This window comes from Hemibagrus wyckioides, linkage group LG11 (genome assembly GCF_019097595.1).
Source record: "Hemibagrus wyckioides isolate EC202008001 linkage group LG11, SWU_Hwy_1.0, whole genome shotgun sequence".
Lineage (NCBI taxonomy): Eukaryota > Metazoa > Chordata > Actinopteri > Siluriformes > Bagridae > Hemibagrus > Hemibagrus wyckioides.
Window position 1 is genome coordinate 17,440,921 of NC_080720.1, and position 12,126 is coordinate 17,453,046.

The 12,126-nt window shown below is 37.0% G+C and overlaps 1 protein-coding gene across 4 annotated transcripts in view; it reads left to right on the plus strand.

Moving 5' to 3' along the window:
• LOC131361981 (membrane-associated guanylate kinase, WW and PDZ domain-containing protein 3) overlaps positions 1-12,126 on the plus strand; it is a 109,108-nt gene that overhangs the window by 73,943 nt on the left and 23,039 nt on the right. For all 4 annotated transcript variants that reach the window (XM_058403648.1, XM_058403647.1, XM_058403646.1 and 1 more), the window contains exons 4-5: positions 6,365-6,571; positions 10,842-11,040. In XM_058403648.1, coding sequence (XP_058259631.1) covers positions 6,365-6,571; positions 10,842-11,040 — 406 coding nt within the window. The remainder of the gene's footprint in view (positions 1-6,364; positions 6,572-10,841; positions 11,041-12,126) is intronic.

Consider the following 12,126-nt stretch of genomic DNA (forward strand, 5'->3'; position numbering starts at 1 on the left):
AACGGAATCAAAAGATCACTGAGATGAATTGAAAATACCACCACTAACTGGCAAGACTCACAATGAGCACACCAGGAAGTGAACAGGAAATGAACTGCTGATTTAGAACAGTAGAGATATTGACCTCTACAGATAAGGAAAGATTTCTGTCCTGCTGTTGCGAGTAGCAAGGCGTGTAGACACAGAAACTGCTGTTTGGGTGATGTGTAATGGAGATACAGTATATTACACTCGCTTTACATAAATGATAAAAAAATGCTGAATTTATTCTATATTATCAAGTTATTTTATATGATAATTAAAATAACGTTACAGGCAGCTGTATTCTTTATATATCTTATGACTTTTTTTAACTTCTGATATGTTGCATTTAGTCACAGCTAAGCAGAGGGATAGATTTAGTGAGAGGGCCAGATTTAAGGATAGAAAGTGTGAGATTACATTGTGTTAATGTGCTTTGCAGTGTTCCACTGAACTGCTGTAAAGAGCACATAAAAACAGGGATCGGGGAAGTGAGCCACTGTAATAATATCAAACCTCACTGGAGCAGCTTCACATATACCAGAGAGAGGGCTTAGTCACAGTAAGATATGCCCTGCTTAGAGAAATGTCACACATTAGATCATTACTGACCAGCATGAAAAAAGGCAATGAAGCTAAATTAAGCTTTTCCTCTTGAGTGTGGTGCTTGTCTGGAGTCTTCACTTTGTTGTTCTCTCTGGTTGACAAGGGAGATCTTTTTTTTAGACATCTGCTTAGACAAGAAGCAAGGCATTGCAAACATTACAAACTCCAGAGTGGTTTTAGATCTAAATCTGTATTGTGAGAAGGGAGGAAAGAGAGACAGTGTGTGTCTGAGTGTGTTAGTCTATTGGAGTTAATGCAGTCCCATGTTGCCTCTGTGATTATAGATGTTCCAGGGAAAGCCTGTTGGGACGCCCTGGAAGATCACACAGACATGTCCATATGCACCCTTCCTTAGAGAATAGATGCTGTGCTCCCAGACACACATGAACACATGCACACACAAACACAAATTCCAAAAGTCAAAAATATGCACACAGAAATCTAAGCATGCTTAGCTGATAGTTTATAGATTTATACGCACAAAAGTCAATAGCCACATTAGCTACTGTTTCATTGTTTTGGCCTTATGAAGGTTTTTGAGCCAAGCCTTTCCCTTCAAACCAGTAGAGCATGTTCAAAATGTAATATATAATGGATTTTCAAAGGAAAATTCACACCTGTATTTTAATCTTAGCTTAAATACAAGCTGAGCTCAGAAATGTCTCATATCATGTTTTAGCACTCCCTGACCCTCTTTTGTCAACAGTCTGTATTGATTTATTTCTAAGCAGTCTCTAATACAATACTAAGTGATCTTGGTTAAGGTGCTTGCCAAATATGAGCTGATTCTGAACAATACAGATTTAATTGTGATTGATCGGCTATGGAAATTGAAACATTGGAAACCTGGTTGGAAAAGGGTTCACTGTCAATTGGAAACAGTGTTGCCGCAGTGTCTGCTCACAGAGAAGGTTTTAGGAAAGGACAGCCACGTGACACACGTTATCCAGTCACTTCATGACTTTGTTGAAGGTTGTATACATGTACACACTCCCAAGAAGTTATTCAGGTGATTTTTGCAAATGTATTTAACACACTTATTAGATTCCTCTGGTAAGATGCCTCTGGATTACCACAGACCCATACACAGATTGTTCCTTTTTTCCCCCAGTTTTTTAATGTACATGATTCATTGTTTGTTAGCAGCATCTACTAAAAAAGTAAAAATTGAAAAAACAGAAAAATGCTGCTTGCATAAGTGTTCAAGCTCTTTAGTACTTGGTTGAAACACTTCTTGCTGCTATAACAGCTAGAGACTTGGGGTCAGTTCCACTGTCTGGGAGTAAATTATTTTCCCAGATTTGCTCCAGGTTGGTTATTGGATATTATTTGTTGACGGCAATTTTCAAAGTAGGATTCAGATTATGACTTTGACTTGGCCACTGCAGAACAGTCACCTTTTTGTTTTTAACCACTCATTGCATCAGGCTTGTGCATGGGACCATTGTCCTGCTGAAAGGTGAAGTTGCTCGAAAACATTAGTTCTTTCTCCCAAACCTTAGTTGGCCTTTGTTTGTTTGTTTTTGCAGACTGAAGCAGGTTCTATGGTAATATCCCTCTGTATTTTGTTCTATCTATTTTTAAAATAAAATTGACAAGAAGCCTGTCAAGGCAACAGTGACGGCTACAGTTAAATGTTTTATTTGAGAAAAACAGGCAAACAAATCCAAAACAAAATGGTCAGACTAGACAAAGGCAAAATCAGACTAGACAAAATAGAAAATTCAAGAAGGTAAAATACATAAAAGATTATTATCCAGATAAGTAGGGTATACATGATGAACAGGGCTTGGTTTTTTAAGCCAGTACAGTTAGTATTTTAGTGGGCTAAAGTAGGTGTGTGCATGTGTATGTATGAGTGTGTGTGAGAGAGAGAGAGTGAGAGAGAGAGAGATTGGGAGAGCATTTGAATATGAAAGTGATTATGGGAGCTGGGACATGTAGTCCATGGCAGCCATGTTATTAGGCCATGGTGCAGTCTGGGAAGTGCAGCATTGACATGGCAATTTTATGGCCTGCATTAGGTACTGGTATTTCTCTTTGGATCCAGCAGTGCTTACTGGGATATTCCATCTCTTAGATATAATTTTAGACACTATTCTGAGGTTGTGAAATTCTATTACTTTGTCTTTAACTTGTTTTTAATGAGCCTTAGTTTTTATTTTCACTCCTTTCCTTTAAGACTGTCTCTTCAATGACAATTTAACTGAAGTAGGTTTTTTTTAGAACTATTTAAAACACAGTTGAAGGCCAATGATAAGTCAACTGGTCCTCATTAAGACAATTTCCTCTAGAGCTTTCTGGAACCTGGGGGGTGAATATTTTTGCAGGCAACATTTTTCATTTTTTTTTTTTTTTTTTTTTTTAGAAATATTGCTCACCAAGAACATGTCTGTTGATCATTTGTCTGGTCAGTTCCAGGACATGGAATACTTTTGCATGTCACTGTAACTAGCATTCACAAATGTTCACACATTCATAAAAATCACTCGGATAACACGTCACAACATCATAAGGAACTAGACACCTCTCAGTATAGAATGGAAAGTGTGCATTCAGTCTATTGAGAGGAACCATTTTAACCTTGTAGCACATGGAGAAGGTACACAGTGACACCCAGATGGCAGCAGCACACACAGAACCGTGCAAGACTGATGCCTTCAGAAACAATAGCAAAAATATATTTATAAAGAGCAGGAAATAGCACTGAACAGATAATTGATCAACGAAAAATGAATTCAAAACTGATCAGTATTTAGTGTGGCATCATTTGCTTCAGGTACATTTTGCCTCAGGCATCAGTCATTTCAGGTACATTTTGTACGTTTTTTTAAGTAAATGAATAAAGCTGCAACTTCTTTCAAAGCATTTTTGGGGAATTTGACTGTCACAACTGTTTCTGTTTTTGCAGGTAATTTCCTTTAGAGCCAGCATTTATTGTTTATCCTTTATCTTTTACTTAGTAGTCTATCAATTACTGACAAACATTCATTTTTCTGTTTTTTTTTTTTAAATAATAAAAAATAAATTCAGTTAGTTTTAACCTGCTTTTTTTTACTGACCTGAGTCAGGAAATCAACATTTAATACAGAATTAGTATATTATATGTTGTCGTTCTTTTGGCTGCTCTCTGTTCAGGGTCGCCATCATTCGGTCCATACGTTTTGATTTAGAACATGTTTTACACCGGATGCCCTTCCTGATGCAACCCTCCCATTTAATCCGGGCTTGGGACCAGCACTGAGAGTTAACTCTTCAGTGGTTGGGTTAGCACCCTGCCCGGGACTCGAACCCGGGCCTCTGTAATGAGAGCACGGGATCCTGCTGCTGGATCACCAGGAGGCATTAGTATATTATATATATATATTTCTTTAAAAAAAACAACCTTTCTGGAAAGACAAGTTTCTGGCTACGGTGAAGATGACCACTACCCAGTAGGCCAGTCTCATAGACAGGACAGCTCATTGTGCCTTCGCTTCATGGCAGTAAGACAGTTCACAAAAGCTTAAATCGCTGCCATCTAGTAGTCACTAGCTGTTCCACAAATATCTCCAAGAAGCAACTTATTTACAAGGTGAGAAGAAAGGAAACAAATGGCACTATGCCAGTGGTATCATATACCGATTCTTACAGTCTTTCTGTGACTTTGTTTGAGGTAGAAAAAGGCATTTTAATCTTTCTGTTCTTTATATTCAAATTGTCACATTCTGCTTTTACATTTTCTTGGTAATTTAAATGAAATCCCATGAGTAATGAAAAGTTGTTAATTATTCTCAGTGCTTCTGGCATGCTGGTTCATATTCTTAAGTTAATTAGCAATCGAGTCTAATGAGCAATTGTGGAATTATGATGTAGTTGATAAAATAGGAAATGTGGGCAATTTGATAAATCTCTATGAAGGTGTGTCATATTTTAATTCTCTGATATATCACACAGGCTCTTTTCTTCACCTGACTGTTCTCAGGGAATGCCATTTGTTTATATAGATCATCATCTTATCATTCTTTGTGGACATGGAAATGACCTTCTTCTTTACACAGCCACAATTTCAGTAGCTTTAAAAAACGCTGAGGTGCCGTTTCCCTCAAAATCACATCATTCAGCTCACTGTAGCTCACCGTTGACAAATGACACCACAAATGCACTTTGATGCTGAGTTGTGGTCATACCCTGATGACAGCCATACAGAGAAGTTGTTTGTTTGGTTATTAATCACTGTTAGTGGATAAATGTGCCACATTAGCAAACCGTTTAACCTACATCCAGTTGAAAATGTCCTGTATCTGACTTTCTCTCCACTTTAATAAAAAAAGGTGCCTTCAGAGCTGTTACAGTCCCAGTGCATATTCAGAAAGAGTTGATTTACTGACAGTAATTACATAGTGTTAAAAAAAAAAAGGCTTAGTCTTGTGTGTGCTCCATTTCCATTCTCTAATTACTCTCCTTGTATGGTGCAAAGTGAAAGTCTTAATGTGGGTGATGATGACATGGTTTACTGTTGCAGTGAAAAGTCAAAAGTTTGACTTTATCCTATTGTTTATCTGTATCAATTAGAATCAAAAGGTTTTTATTTTATAGGTGGGTTATTATTATTATTATTATTATTATTATTATTATTATTATTATTATTATTATTATTATTGTTAAGACAGCAAACAAATAGACACAGTAAACCTATAATTGTAATTAATCTAGGTGTAATTTATGAAGATTAATGAAGATTAAGCAGTTGATTTGGACAGATTTTTTTCCCCCCTTTGGCATAGATACAATCATACTGAGTGAATTTAGTGTCATGTTGAGAGAGAGAGAGAGAGAGAGAGAGAGAGAGAGAGCACATATGCACACACACACACGTACACACACCACTATATTAGAAAATCATTTAAGCACATTATACAACACACTGATTAGATGCTCTGTTATAGGTGCTGAATATGAATGAACTGTTTTTACATTTGAATAAAACATGGAGGACGGGTTCATTACTAAATCCACTGGAGAGTGTAATTGCTATCAGAGTGCCACCAAAATGAGAATGTTTGATGTGTCAATCTACACAATGTATTGTCCTTTCCAAACCCATTGTCTGAAATGAGAGACCTGGAAGCAGACAGAGACACGTTCTCTCAGGTCCTTTATTTATTTTACTTCATCACAGCCCGAAAACTCTGCTTTCTGATCTGAATGAATACTAATTCATAACTAAGCTGGTCTTTATTCACTTCCTTTGGCTGCTACTTCAGCTGCCCACTCCTCTGTTGACTTCCATGACCGTGCCTTTGACCAATAATGCTGTCCATTTACAGTCTTTGTGGATGCTGTAATATGAAGGTGAGATGCTGTAATCCAAAGCAAGTTGTTTTTATTTGGTGGTTTTTCCCAGTACACATGTCTGAGTGGTTTAAATTTAAACTTAGCATAACCTACACTCTTAGTCTTATGAGTGTCAAAGACAGAGCACTCCATCAGGGCCTTTTTATTTGAAGAAGGGTGACTCAGTGTCGCCAGTGTTACTGGAACAGAATGTTTTTTTCTTTTTTCTTTTTCGAGCAGCCGTGCTTTCAAAAAGCAACTAACATCATCACCAACACACATTCATCTGTGCTTTAGTAACTTTTTTTTGCAAAGCTAATTGACAAAGTTGATTTTTGTTTGTTCTTGATTTATGTTAAGAATCTTAGTTTTACTGTATTAAAAATCCCATTATAATAGTCTTGTGCTTTGCTTTTCAAAGGAAACTACTATGGCACGCCCAAACCCCCTGCAGAGCCGAACTTGGTTCAGCCTGATCTGGTTGACCAGGTGTTATTTGAGGAAGAATTTGGAACAGAAGTTCAACGGAAGCGCACCACCTCTGTCAGCAAGATGGACCGCAATGACAGTGCTGTCCCTGAGGAGGACGACGATGAGGAGCGACCAGCACTTCCAAATGGCCTTCCAGGTGTGTGAATGTGTGTGTGTGTGTCTGCATATCTGGTTGTTAACCACAGTCTCAACCATGAAACTATTGCGACCACAGATTGTAAAAGATCAATAGAATGTTTCTCTGTTGTTGAGGTTTAATTACCAACAGATGCTAAATTTAGCTATTTTGATTTGCACTTTGATGACCTCGATTAAAGGAATACAGCAACAATAGAAAATCATTAGCTTTTTATATTCAGTGCGGTCAGCATTTTTTGAGGCATAAAGCATGACCTTCCATATATTTTTACAGGAATATTTTAGATCATGTTCAGTGGCTATGCACAATCGCGAGAATGTTTTTAGACCATTTGATCATGGTCAGGGTCAGGAACACACATCATCAGATGTCTGTGGTGATATGATAATAGAATGATAGGAAAAGTACTTGAATGTACTTGCCCAAAGATACATGAAAACATATTGTTTATAAGCTCAACAGCTATTGGAGTTTATGTAGATGCATCCTAGCGTTGTTTAAACCCTTAGTTTCAGCATAGATCTCAACATGCTTTCAGAGATAAACAAGCATGCCTGATGGTTAGGTGAAAATTTTTCCCAAACAAAGTTAATCCACATTTATATGAACTACAGTTCACTGCTGAGTGCCTATGGCAAGATTTGGAGAGTTCCAGTGGCTGAAGGTGTATTCCAAAAAAAATGACAATTTTCAGGCTGCTAAGTTGAATTTTTTTGAATTTTTCTAGAAATGACGAAAAACATATCAAGTGTCCCTGTTGTGTATGTATGACTCACAGTGCAAAAAAACAAACAGAAAAAAACAAAACAAAACAAAAAAAAAACAGGGGGGACACGAGTATGTTCAGGACAGTTCAGGACATCATTGTTTCATATTTGTCTGCAACTTTCTTGTCACTTCCACAAGCTGTAGTATGTATTCCAATGCAGGAAAAAGTGCTTACATTCGAAAACTCCTAACAGTACATATTTAATTCTGCATGCATTTAAAAATCACAGAAAATAAAAAATATGTACAAGTGTTCTATCTTCTTTTTAATGTTGGTGAATTTCATGTCATTTATAAAAGAGACTGTTGCAGGCTTGAATGGGTATATACACTGTGGATGTCTGTGGATAGTAAAATCTGAGTTGATTTTCTGTTCAACACAGTTGTGAAAAGTGGTTATATGAGTGACTGTAGTTTTTCTAAAAACTAAAACCTCTCTCACCAACAAAGCATTTCTGCCTGCAAAGCAGCAACCTGCTTGCTGGATGTTTTTTGCACCATTTTGTGTCAGAATCACTGAGATCACATATTTTTTCTATTCTGTTGTTTGATGTGAATAATAGCTGCCAGGGGGATAGAACGCCATTGTACTGGTAAAAAGGGTTAAAACCCTGTTATTTTCCCACAGGACAAACCAAAGCATCCTTAAGGATGGTAGATTAACCTTTTTTTCATAAAAGTGCACACAGCAGATGTCCATCATGTGTTTGTAATGAAAGCGATGTCTCTGTATCTAGCAAAAATAAAAAATCATTGATATACTGAAGGAGAAGTGGACACTGAGAGCTTCTTGCTAAGCCTGCTGCAGCTTTACATAAAATCCTTTGGTGGCACATTATCACTGCATTGGGACAGAATGGTGCAAGGTCAGAAATCAACACTGATTATGCACACTTGGTGTTGCTCTTCCTGAAAAGCCAGCTCCCAGATTCACAGTGACAGGCTGGTATACCTTGAAGTGAATATATTCCAGTGACCTCAGTTTGGGATTTAATTAAGAGCTGTTCTGAACTATGATACCAGTTCCTCCTTTCTTTAAATTAGATTGCCACAGCATGCAGTGGTGCTGAGAAATGATTTGCTGATTCATACTGATTCAAACTGACTCATAAGGATCTCTGAACATGATTCACTCGAATCAGTTATTGAATGAAACTAACAATCCTACGCTAAGCAATAGTAATTAGTCATATACAAGATACAGTCGATGCAAAATAACACTATGTATATATAAATATACTGTATATATATATATATATTGCATTATTGCATATGATCATCCATATGATCCATATAATAAATAAATAATTACAGGCTACTACTAAAGAAATGTAAATAGATAAATCTAGAGGTAGCAGGAGAGAGAGAAAGAGTGAGGGAGAAATCAAAATCTATATGGAGAATGGAAGTGAGCTGACTATGAAAGCTGCTGAGCTGTAACCAGAGGCAGTCTGTCTCTGTCCATCTTGATCTGCTTTGATCCATTGCATACAGTATGTTTTAATGGACACCATAACGGAAGTCATCTTAATGGAAATCTATTGAAGTGGGTGAGAGAAGAAAATATCTGTAAAGTAGGCATTGTTGCCATGGTACCAAGCAGAATATGCATGTGTTGTCTGTGGTAGACTGAGCTCTCAAGTGTACTGCTATTGATTAATGTCTAAATCTCAGAGTGGTTGTGCATTTGCATAGTTATCTTGTGCAGTTGGGATTGGCTAATGCTCCAATCGAGGCCTTGGCTGATACCAGTGAAGAGGAAATAGCTGCTGAATGTTCACTCAAGCAAATAATCCCTTCACTTGTGTAGGAAGAAATCAAATAAAAGTAATTTTTCCTTGGAGTATTTTAATATGTGTTTTGGAGGATTGTGCCACTTTCACAATAATAGAAGGTTTCCAGCAGTGGCTTGTGGTTGTAGATTTTAGTGGGCCATAAATAGCAACATAGTCTCAAACAAAATGAAGTCGAGAAGCTAACAGGGTATTATCTAGTACAACTTTAGAATGATCCCATATTTGAAGAATCAACAGCATACGTACAGTCATCCAGCGTACAGTCTAGCACGGTTTCATGTGATCGTGGCAATATCAATTACAAAGGCTGGACAAGTTTCAGCAAAACTTCTAACCCAACTACATTTAAAAAAATACACAAAAGAGCTGAAACTAGCCCAAAACTTTGGCCAATTGTAAAGGGAGACTTTATTTCTGCCTTGCCAATACTTTATATTTTTTTTAGATGTAGCTTCCTATTAATTAATTACTTTAGATATATCATATAAATCAAGTTCTTTTTACCTGCTTTTTTAAACTAGCCCAATGTGACTTCATTTTGCAGATGATTTTATCCAAACTGACTAACAAATGTTTTTTTTAACAATGTTTTTCTTGAAGAAATACAAGAAAAAATCCCACATCTCACTAGTGGAATAGTGCCTCTGTGGAAGTGGGGCAGTACGTGTATTCCCCCAAAATTGCATAACATCTAGAATTTTGAGGAAATCAATGAGAAAACTTATATCTGTCAGATATAAAACAATAAATTTATTGGTTCCTCAAAAGGCCCAGCTGCTACTGCAGGTTTCCCACAGGTGTGTGTACTGCATTGCTATACCTTTATTTAAACTTAAAGCCTTCAGATCCCAACTTTATTACATCTAACTCTGTACACCTAACAGACTTCTAAAACAATTACAAAGGGCAGACATTTATTTAAGAAGACATTTATTTATTTATTTAAGATCATATGCCAGAGGATCCCAACCACCAAGCTTTCAGGCATTTGAACCAGAACAAGGATTTTTTTAATAGATGTCAAACCATGTTTTGTTTTGTTTGACTCATCGAGGAATAATGCAATGATTTTGTTATTCAGAATGACATAAAGATCTACCATGAGATATTTCTATTACTTTAAACAAGTGGGGTGTCAAACTCTGGCCACATCACCATTTTGTGAGCCTTTGCATGGCCATAATGTAAAAATATTATTTAAAGGAAAAAAAATAAAAATAAAAGACACTATTTAAATATATGCACTATTTGGTGATAACTTTTAGTATATTTTGATTCCAGTTTTTTTTAATTGTCATTCATCTAATCACTACTTTGAGAATATTGAGGGAAGTGGAAAAAAAGTAAGAGGCAGACAGCAAAGAAATGTAGGCAGATTTGGAAAGTTCCAGGGGCTGTTGGAAAATTTTGCACAGTTTTAGTCACTTCTGATTAAGAAAAAAAAATGATCAGCATCAGAAATATTTGGTTTGGCATCACCATTTCCTTGCCATGTTGCCTCTTGCCATTTCTCCATCTACTTGTCCCCTGGCCATTTTCTAAAATGGGAACAGATACCTCTCTGTCTATGACCATCTCTCAACCTTAATATACAAATCACTCCCCTGCCTCCTCCTAGTGCTTTGCATTGTGTCATGTGTTTGTGTCATGTGGCATGTGTTGTGTCATCTCTGTCTCTCTCTCTCTCTCTCTCTCTCTCTCAGAGGGAAGTGAAGAGTGGAGGAGGCCGGTGCCCAGCTACACTCAATCTAACAGCAGCAGCAGTGTCACTCGTGGAGGTGGCAGCAGCAGTAGTGAGCTTGTTCGCACCTGGAGTTCTCTCTCCAGAGACGACAGCCTCGAACCTCTACCATACAACTGGGAGATGGCCTACACTGAAACGGGCATGGTCTACTTCATTGAGTGAGTCTGGGGGAAATACTGCAAAGCATGACTGGGACTTACTGTATATGAGTGTGGTGTGTGGTGCAGCACCAGGACACCAAGGTCCTCAGTTCAGTCCTGAGTTCAGATTGCCAACCTTTCTGTTGAGGACAAATTTGACATTGTTTTGATTTCAGTAGTGTGTATTATATTGACTGAATCTGAATTTTCTTTCTTTAGTTTACTTGTTTGTTTATTTTGTTATTTAACCAATGATGATAGCAATATCAGTAATGCAAGTGATGTAAATGGAAATGATTACAGTAAAGAATCTAATAGCAAATAGTAAATGTTCTAATAGCCTAAAGCATGCTGTGTACTGTAGTGAACATAACTAACTTAACAGCAACAATACTATAATATTGTGAAACAGTGACAAAAAGATGACAAATAGCATATTAAACACTAGTTTCATGCCAGAATGCATAATGTCACACACTTTGCTAGCCTAAATCTAATATTTAGAATAATAAGCTGAATGAATTTCTAAAAAACATTCCACTTAGAAATCTGTCTCTTCACTCAGATGATCCCTGTCTGCTACAGTGGTGGGAAAATAATTGCTAACTAACTCAGATTCAGATTACACTGTCAGATTAAACTGAATTCATTAGGCTTATGTCCATTTCACTATGGCACATGTCAGACACATCAAAGCATGGCATTCATTTTGTGAGAAAAGCACATTAAACTAGCAAGGTTTTAGACATCAAGGCAGACCGGCTGCATTTAGTGCTGCAAGTGTTAAACCTGCCCAGGCAAGGTTATAAGTGGCATAAATATAATTTCCATGTTATTACTCTTCATTTTAGTCTTTTTTTTAAAGTAGAGAAGTCAAGGTATATTATTGGCTGACAAATCTGGGTCAAAAAAGTTATTTTTGGCTAAAACATTCAGCAGATTTTTCCAGATTGCCAGATATTACAGATATTACAACATTTTCTATATCTAAAGTCTTTGTGAGCTCTATATATCTCCCTATAACTTCTAGAGGCAGGTCAACTGTCCAGAGAGCATTTTACTAACACAAGTTTTGGACAGACTTGTTCTAATGTATTGGGAGCA